Source organism: Oryzias latipes, chromosome 12 (genome assembly GCF_053564925.1).
Source record: "Oryzias latipes strain Hd-rR chromosome 12, Olatipes_Hd-rR_3.1".
Lineage (NCBI taxonomy): Eukaryota > Metazoa > Chordata > Actinopteri > Beloniformes > Adrianichthyidae > Oryzias > Oryzias latipes.
The window spans coordinates 31,283,691-31,293,658 of NC_136248.1; the positions used below are offsets into that span (position 1 = coordinate 31,283,691).

Here is a 9,968-nt window from a genome sequence, read left to right on the forward strand (position 1 = left end):
AAGAAGTGCAACACTTGTCGTCATGGTGCAACAATAACGACCTGATCCTAAACATCACAAAGACCAAAGAAATGATTGTTGACTCCCGGAGATGCAGTAAAAACCATCAGCCACTTTCCATTGACAGAGATGGTGGAGAGCGACCAGTTTTAAATTTCGGGGGTCACAATGACGGAGGACCTTTCCTGGGGTCCACACACTGCCTCAGTGGTGGGCAAGGCCCAACGACGCCTGTACCACCTGAGGAAACTAAAGACGGCTAACATCTCCAGGCAGCTGATGGTGAACTTCTACAACTGTGCCATCAGTTTGTTCTGATATTCGGTCTCCTAGTGTGGGGGTGGCTGGACACTCTCCCTCCTTCTTTTCACATTCCACCATCCATTTTAGAAGAACATAAACACTCACCTGAGCACAGGTGTTAGCTCACCTTTGCACTAATAGTTTACGTGATTGAATTAAATATTTCACACTAGTTGGCTTGAAGGCATAAGTATGCATGTGTGAACATTATCTGTATTGTGTACATGTTGACATTTTTGGAGCCAACAGGTGTGTTTGTAACATTTGAGTGTGTGGACAGGCCCCGCCCCTTATAGACCTCTATTACATCTGTACCTCACTGTTATGATTATAAACATTCAGAAGCTTGTTGCTTTATGCTGCTTCATGGTGTTACCCCCCCCCCCCCTTCTATAATCACCCTCCTACCCCCCCCCCCCCCCCCCGCCCGCCAACATCCCTCTCTCTTCTTCCCTTTTTTCATTTTCCGTCCGGTCCAACACAAAAGATTTTCAAATACAATTAAAATGAATAAAGTTTGGCCTCAATTCCAAAAGGGGTTTATTCAGACACACCTTTGTTTTTTTCTGAAGATTAATAACCCCTCTTGTTAAAGTAATATCTGTCCAACACAAGAGGCCCTCAATTCTCATCTGTCTGCCCAGCTGTTGGACCGGTTAAAATAAACAGCTGTTAGTCATTCTATTGGTTTCTATGAGCTTCTATTAGCTAACATCTTCTTGATAATCCTCTTTTCACTATTCAACTTATAAACAGACCAATCAGATGCCTCTCTAGAAGTAGGTGGGCTGCTGGCCCCCACGTTCAACACGTGGCCTTCCAACAAGCTCACTCCTGATTGGCCAGAGTATTTGCCATAGAAACATCGACTTGGACCAATCGCTGCTTACTGACATCGTCTGGCTAAAACATGGCAGCCCCCCGCAAAAAGTGGCGATTGAACTGATTTATATGGTTTGAGCCAGAAGACCATTTTCATTGGATGACGTCACTCACTCCAGTTCGCAGATACAGTCAGTAGTTCAAAAATCCTTTTATGAAAATGATCTTTAAACAAGTAAAACATAAACTTTCCTTGCAGCAGTGTCTTTCATCAAGGGTTTAACTTCCTTATTTAAGTATAAATGTCAAATTAAATTGAATTAACCTGTGAAAAACTGCAATGACTTCATTTGACCCCCAGGTGTCTGAGTTTTTCTGCTGGGCCTCAGAAATGTTTACTGGAAAAAGGATGCAAGAAATTCACAAATTTCATGAAACCGTCAATTTTTTTGCCGTTCGTCAAACACGGTTCCTCGGTCTTTGCTGCGTTTTTTCTGCGATTCTGTCGAGCGAAACATCTTGAAGAGCTCTTCTCGTCGAGCTAAAGTGCTAACGAGCTTAGCTCCCGTAAGAAGGTAACTCAGCTAGTCATGGTTCTGCTGCTCTCCGTGGCTGAGCATGGTCACTGCAGCAGAACGTCTCCTCCGGGCCGTGGACTCGGTTCTTCGGGTGCAGGAACCACCTCCACGCTGTAGCTCACCTTCTTGGACTGGAGGAGGCTGTAGCTGTTGTCAAAACACAACACGTCTGTGAGGAAGGAGGACAGCGTTAGCGTGAAGGAAGGACACCAAAGCACAGAAGATGATCAGAGTGGGACTAGAAACATTTACGTTCCAGTTTTAGAAACGGATTTAAAATCTTTATTTGGAAAGGATCTACTCATTAAAGGAATCAAGGAAGCTGAATATCAAGCTAAGTTCTGACGGTCCAACCTTTATTTACAAATACTTCAGGTAGATAAACTGAAAGAAGGGCTTCCTTTTTCCAGATGCAGACGTTTCCGGTCGGATTTCTCCGTCAGGACGGCGATGCGTTCACTTACACACACCGGGCTCCGAGCAGATGAGGCAGCTGCTTTCAGGGACCATGTGAGCGTTGTAGCGTTGGCCGGGAAGAACCTGCAGCATCTCAGAAACCTTCTGCTGGCCGCCCGCTTTAGTGCGCCGGTACACGCCGAACCCGATGTCGGCCCCTTCGCTGGCGAACTGCCACCTGGGAGGGAACGGAGAGTTTCTGTGAAGGCGTTCTGCGCCGTGGAGCTCAGACGGCGGCTACAAAGAGGAAGGAATGGACGGCTGATGGAGAGACGAGCAGCTGATGGCAGCAGCTTCTACGGTCGTCCACTCCACGCTCAGCAGCGTGCGCTCAAGCAGCCACTTCTGACAAAACGCGCCTCTCAGGTTTTCGTGTTCTAGCGCTTCGCACATTTCTGCGACCTTTTTCCGGCTCTGCATCCAAAACGATCTGCCAGTGAATGCGTGCTGCAAACCAAACCACTGGCCAATCAGGAGCTTGGATTTGGTGACGAATGGATGGCGTCCTTTTCCGTTCATGGAAGCACCAACCGTTTTGTTCCCGGTCGGAATTCTACGACACCAAGTCTTATATGTATCGGAATAGAGCTGATTTACACCGCTTTGACATTTAGCACCAACATGGGGTGGAGGACAAGCGCTAGGAAACAGTAGAAGAAGAGGAAGCCCCTCCCTGCTGGTCCAGTATGAACACCATGGGCTAAAGGCGCGTTCAAGAACCTGCGTCAGAGGAGAGAAAGAAGCCCCTGGTTTTCAGAAACCGAGTTCTGGACCAGGTTCTGGATGGGTGCTGCGGTCGGACCTCAGCAGGGTGCTGGCGGCAGGGATGTGGAAGTCCAGCTGCAGGCTGGATCCGCGGCTGATGGTCACGCTGGTGTCGTACTGGACCTTCAGAGCGTCCTGCACGTAGTAGGACTTGGGAACGGTTCCTCCGTAGTTTATCTGCAAACAAACGGCAGTCTGAGCGGGCCTCCTCCTCGGAGCGAGCGCGTCTGCCTCTGGTTCTTACCATGGTTCTGCAGCGGGGGTCTCCGTCCGGGTCGGTCCGGGTTCCGCCGTACAGCACAGGTAGCTGGTCCGGGTCGATGTGTTTATGCAGATCTTCCTGCCAATCACCTGAGAGCAGAAGGAGTCCGGTAAGCTGTGCGTCCTTCAGCCGTTCCAGCTGCTCCTTCGTCCCATTTCCGGAGTGGCCTTACTTCCCAGAACGAGGATCTTCCGGCGAGTTTCCTCACACATGAAGTGCTTGATGAGGTTGTAGGCCACCGGGAAGAGTTTAGGAGCTGCAGCGACACCAAGAGAAGGTCAGCAGAACCGTCAAGCCGGACTGGGCCGAGCGCCCCGCAGCCTCACCTTTGATGATGAAAACCTTCTTCAGGCCTTCTGGGTAGTTTTCCTCAAACATGGTGAGGATCTATGGGACAGAAGAACGTCAGCCGCCGCCGTACAGCGGTTCTGATGGGCCTGGAGCACGCCACAAACCTCTCCGTACGTCTCGATGGCAGGTTTCCAGATGTGCTTCAGTCCCAGTCCTTCGCAGTCGTAGATCAGAACGATGCCCTCGACGTTCTTCCCCAACTGACGGCGAGACGTTAGGAGGAGAAACGGGAAACGAGGAGGTGAAAGGAGTTCAAGGAGAACTCAAGGAGGGGGAGGGAGGAGAACACACCTTCTCAGACTGGCGCCGGCACTCCTGCTGCAGCATCTCTGCGTGTTGGATCTTCGTCCTCTGGTAGTCCTGTTTGCTCGCCGACATCAACAGACCTTTGGGATCCAGAGGACCAATCACGTCGAACCAGACTGGACTCCCCTCGCGGTCGTAGCCACACATCCCCCCAGAGACGTATTTCTGAATGACCTGAAGCAGCGAAGGTCTGGATTTAGACCCCATCACCCGGCATGAGGGTTCAGAAAGTCCACATCCAGCTCCACTCTTTCACAATAAGAGCCTTCACGTGGAAGATCTTCTGTATTCAAGGATTCCCGGTCGGCTCTGTTGTGTGAATGAATTCACGTGCAGCTGAAGGTCCAAACGTTACCTCAGGAGGCGTCCAGTCAGACACAATGGTGTCCAGTCTCATCTGCTTCCTGAAATCCACGTGCTGCAGAGATGATGATGATGATGAAGAGGAGGAAGTTTATGCAGCAGCAGCCTGAGACGGGATTCAGCCGCCCGTCCTCTCAGACGGATGGAGGGATATCTATGCCGCCATGTTGCACACTAAAGGAAAATATTAAATATTGCTTTCAAATACTTTTGCTTTGCTTTCAATTTTTTCTTCTTTCATAAAATATTTTTGCATATTCGTTTGCAACACAAATGTTTTCGATGCGTTGTGTCTCATCTTACTTTTTTCCTATCTTTGATTTTGCTCACTTATGAATCTGTTTAGTGTGGCATAGCTGCCATACAACAAAACGTTTTTGAAAGCAAATATTTAAGATTTTCATTTGCAACTTAGAACGTTTTGTGTGCAACATGGTGGCATAAAGATCACTCCATAAACTACAAAAATAAAAGCACGCAAAAAAGATTTAAACTCATAAATGTGCAAAATATTTGTAAGAAAACATAAATGCAGCTTTGATCACATTAGATGCAACATTTTTAAAACTTTTTGAATCCTTTTTAGTCTTCAACATTTCAAACTCCAGAGTGTTTTAAAAAATAAAAGCATGTTAAAAACGGTGGTAAAAAAATGGATTTAAAAGTCAAATATGATCAAACATGCGAGTCATTTAAAATTCACACTTCTGACTTAATTTAAACTAAAGGTTTGGTTTCATTTTTTACAATTGTAAACTTTTAAGAATAAACTGAGATTAATAACAAAGACCAGAAACTTTTTTTTTTGGTTTTAAATCAACAAATTGATTTTTGAAAACGTTTTTCTTCCATAAATGTCACTTTCCTGATGTTGATTCCTGAATTGGTGATAGATCAGAGACGTGACCTTGACTCTATCAGAGGTCAATGCAGTCGAGAAAACGCATCAGTGACGTCCGACGTTACATAACCTTATCGGCGTGAGCGGCAGGACTGCAGTTCCACACGCCGAGACATCGATCCCCCCTCTTTCATGTGTGTGTGGGTGTGTGTGTGTGTGTGTGTGTGTGTGGGTGTGTGTGTGTGTGTCTGTGTGTGTGTGTGTGTGTGTGTGTGTGTGTGTCTGTGTGTGTAAAATCACCTTTCTGATCATGGCCTCAGCTTTCTGAATGTTGAAGTTTCGGGCTGAAAAACATAAAGAAAATGATGATGTATTTACATCCTAATGTCAACAACTTTAAACAAGTAAATAATTGTTATGTAAACACAGAAAAATACAAGAAAATAAGTACAAAAAACACAAAATAGAGTAAAAAAACTGGAAAGGCCAAAGTTCAAATGCAAATTACGTAAAAGTAGCAATTAGTAAACCGTAATCTGCTTCTGACCAGCGGACTGTTGACGGTTCCTGGGATGCTATGCTAGCACATCTGCTCACAAATAGACCAAAAGTTATGAGGATCATGCAAATTAAATTTAATATGAACAAATTAATATTCTGTTTTCTTTCTGGTAAAACCAAACACAGACTTGCTAGCTGCTAGCATGCGTATGCTAATGAGTAGCAGACCGTAAAGGGTTAACAGGAAGCTGAGTCTGAATAACTGTATTCACCTAAAACCAAGTTTCTACAATTTGTCTGAATGTCCCAGTGAAGCAAACAAATTCGATTAGTTACATTAGGGAGTAAAAGCCATTGGACCATCGACTGTATCATGAAATTGGACTGAGTGTACCCCCCCCCCCCCCCCCCAAAAAAAAAGGTCTACTTCCAGCTTCAACCAAATGAAGTCAATTCAGGCGCCATTTTTTCATGATATGGATGTCACCGTATTAAAGCCAGACGTCGTCAGTCAGCAGTGATTGGTTCGAGAGTCTGAATCATTGTTTCTATGGCAACCACTCTCGCCAATCAGGAGGGAGCTTGTTAGCAGCCCACACCGCTGCCACTTGAAAGTGTCCATCTGTCAAGCATTTTGGACGTAGGGGCCAGCAGGCTCCACCTACTTTTATGGAGGTATCTGATTGGTCAGTTTATAACTTAATAGAAAGAGGATTATCGTGAAGACGTTAAAAACTGCATATAGTCAAGCACGGTCCTTCTAAGCAACAGAATGACTAACAGCTGTTTATTTCTCTATAGAACTCTGTGGGATTTTGACGTCTTGGAGCCACTTCCTGTTTGGAACGCCAGGGGGGAGGGGCCACTCAGTCCAGTTCCCATGTACCATCAATGATTTGGACATTATACCGGCATTATCTGAGGTTACATAAGAGGTCATTAAACTTTCTGTGTATGAAGCTGCAGTTCAAACTCAGTTGAACTGATAAGAAAAACTTTCTACAAATCTGTTAGAGAAGTCGTCTATTCTTAAAATGAAACACCTTCTAAAAGAAAAAGATGAAAATTCATGTTTCCTTGTTTAGACAATAAAATATGATCTACTTTGCTAATGTTAACAATATTCTATTTTCACCACAAATTCTTGTTTTCCCCCCAAATTTCCATGAAAGACCCCATTTGAACCGTTGGATAATCAAAGTTCAGCTGATTGTGCAGAAAAGGTGAGCACAGACCTGAAGGTTATGTGGAGATTTCACTACACACCGTCCATGATGTGCAATATGTTTTTTTATCTATAATATATAGTATATAGTATAATTCGTGGACAGTGAGGCAAATGCGTTTTTGAATCCCCTCAGAAACCATGGAGGGTCTGACGTTTTCATCGTAGGTGCATGTCCACTGTGAGACAAAAAATCTGGATTCTACTGCTGCAAATACGGATGTGAACCCGAGAGAATCGATGTTAATGTTTGGTAGAGTCGCCTCTGTTTGCCATTCCACCGGTCAAACGCTTCCTGTAGGTTTTCAGCAGGTTGCACACACTGCAGGAGGGATTCTGGCCCATTGCTCCACACAGATCTCCTCTAGATCAGTCCAGTTTCTGGGCTGCCGCTGACAAACACAGGGTTTGAGCTCCTTCCAAAGATTTTCCATCGGGTTAAAGTCTGGAGACTGGCTGGGCCACTCCAGAACCTTGATCCGCTTCTTATGGAGCCACTGGTTCTCCTGGCTTTGTGCTCCGGGTCACGGTCATGTTGGAAGACCCAACTACGATCCACCTTCAATGCTCCGAGGGAATCCATGGCCGCGGTGAGCCTCTCCGTGATACAGTCCTGTCTCATGTGCAGAGAAACACCCCCATATCATGATGCTACCACCCCCATGTTTCACAGTAGGGATGGTGTTCTTAGAATGGTACTCATTATCATTCTTTCTCTGCAAGTGCAAATCAGACCAAAGTCTAGTCTCATCTGACCACATAACTTTCTCCCATGATCCTCTGGATCATCCAAATGGTTTTTGGCTAACTTTAGACGGCCCCGGACATGCGCCTGTTTAAGCAGTAGCCTTCTGTCCCGTGCACGAGTTCAAACCATGACATCTTAGTGGATTACCAACAGTAACAACACTAAAAAACAATAAATCACAACAGAAGCATAAATGCAACGGAGGTTGCTCTGCATTTATTCTGAAAATTCCACTGAGCTAAAGCGTCGGTAATCTCGTCTCCATTCAGGGTTCATGAGATCCGTTCAAAGATTCTCCAGGTACCGGCAGCTTCTCTCCCGGTACCGGCAGTCTCTCCTGCTCCGTCTGTGTGTCAGCTGTTTCTGTGTCTATGTGACCAACTCTGAAGGCTCACTGTCCGCAAGAATAAAAACAAAAATAACATCAAGGGTCCTTTTTTTATTATTGTTGCTATGAACATGTGCAGCCTTCACTGTCACTGTGTGACACATCTGTATTATATAAAATGTCAAGAAGATCCTCAGTGAACAGGGTGTAAACCCCCCACCCCCAATCATACAGCCTATAGTATTTTAGCTAACAAAAAGAAAATGTGTTTGGGATGAAACGTGGATGCAGGAGGTGGCGGGAGTCACCTCTGAGCCAGCGGAGGAGGTAGTGGTCATGCTGAGCTGGGAGGCTGGGCAGGACGTCCCGGATCCGCTCCTGAAACTGGAGGTCGACACAAACATTTGGGTTTTTGGTCAGCAATTCAGTATTATGGTGGGGGGTTAATTCTGTGGCTAATAAACAAGAATTTTTTTTTAATAGGTTAACTTAACATAAATAAGATTTAGCGTGGACAGCCTTAATACTTTCCCATTACAAAAAAAGAAATTGAATATAACCATTCTCTGGAAAAGGCAGCAGTGATGTTAGCGTTATGCTATGCTAACTTTATGCTATGCTAGCTTTGTGCTCTGCTGGCGCGTCCTACTACCTACAAAATATAGTGAATTAAATACAAGCAGTAATACTTAAAAAACAAACAAATATTCATTAGTACCATACAGGAAAAATAAGTTAAGCTACATTTATAAAGCTGTGGTTTAGTGTTTGAGAGACTAAAGGCTAATTAGATTAACTGTTTTTTTTTTTTTTTTCATTTTTTACAATTTTAGCGACTTTACCCAAAGACATTGTAGCTTTATAGAGCTCAGGAGTGTAATCACAGCCAAACAGTGCACCACCGGTTTCCATGGTAACGGGCTCTGGTCTGGGTTACAGGAAAGATGGATGTTGGGGTTGATTTTGGGTGTTTTGTGAGATTTTCTATCAAACTTAGATTGAATGTTGATTTTTCAAATTTCTATTTTTAACCTAATTTGCTCCGTTATGAGAAAGTTTTCACAAACAGATTTAATCTCAACAGAGGTGGACTTTTGACTTAAAAATCAATGACGCAAACATCACCCTGGACACGACGCCAGTTCGTCATCCAAACCTTAAAAACCAAATCGCTCGGCTCCTGCAGAGTGATGAGAGATTTCCTGAAGAATGAAAAATCAATTTGAACTGATCCGATTGGTTTAACCCTCCCCACAATGCTTTGGGGTTTTTCCAGCCCGAGGTGACAGAGCTTTGTTTACACATCCATGGATTCAGCTCCACCTGAAACACCCAGACACGTCTACAGGTGCTGAAATCTTGAGAGGATTTCAGCACCTGTAGACGCCCAAAGGCGTCTACAGGTGCTGAAATCCTCTCAAGATTTCACAGAAACACATTTTAAGGGGAAAAAGACAAAAACAAACACAATACTTCAAAATCTTTTCTTTCCAGATTAGCTTTCTAACCCTATCCTAAGAAAATCCCATTTATATTGTACTGGTGTTTAGACTGGAGCTGCTACTTTGACCTAGAACCGTAGAACCAGACCAACTTCAACAAAGCTAATCTGGAGACAAACATGAATAACACACACAGAGAAATCCACAACGGCTGGAGCACAAACACAACTTCAGAACTTCGCACACACACACACACAGAAGCGAAGAAGGGATTCGCAGCTGGATGTCTGACCTGTGCCAGGCACTCGGCCTGCTTCGGGCTCAGGTCTCCGACTCGTCCGCTCATGACTGACGGCAGCACTGACAGGAGCCCACGCCGTGGGGAGGCCCAGGTAAATGAGCAGCAAGGCCACGCCCCCCCGCCTGCTACACACAGACTCGCACAAATGGAAAGTGGACTTTCACCTCGCTGAAACCCAAAAAGGCAAAGCCTGAAGACCGACAGTGAGACGGTTACGACGGCTTCACCGGGAAACGACGGGAAAACAGTTTTTAGATGTCCTCACAGTTTCAGAGCAAAAATCCTTCATTTCAGCCTCTTTGAAGCATTTTGTCTCTTTTGAAAGGATGATGCAGAACTCAGGTTCTCATGAAGAACAGACGGCAGAACAGGAGGG

At 45.2% G+C, this 9,968-nt stretch overlaps 1 protein-coding gene across 1 annotated transcript; it reads right to left on the minus strand.

Annotated features, from left to right (window-relative positions):
- Positions 1 to 826: 826 nt before the first annotated feature.
- On the minus strand, positions 827 to 9,862 carry sec14l7 (SEC14-like lipid binding 7). The gene is made up of 12 exons (XM_023960621.2): positions 9,584 to 9,862; positions 8,158 to 8,233; positions 5,348 to 5,391; positions 4,199 to 4,261; positions 3,829 to 4,017; positions 3,642 to 3,737; positions 3,513 to 3,573; positions 3,359 to 3,442; positions 3,169 to 3,275; positions 2,962 to 3,101; positions 2,168 to 2,337; positions 827 to 1,872 (listed from the first exon to the last, which is right to left on the minus strand). Exons 1-12 carry the CDS (start codon positions 9,635 to 9,637, stop codon positions 1,748 to 1,750), a joined length of 1,209 nt encoding a protein of 402 aa, XP_023816389.1. The 5' UTR covers positions 9,638 to 9,862; the 3' UTR covers positions 827 to 1,747.
- Between the last annotated feature and the right edge of the window lie 106 nt (positions 9,863 to 9,968).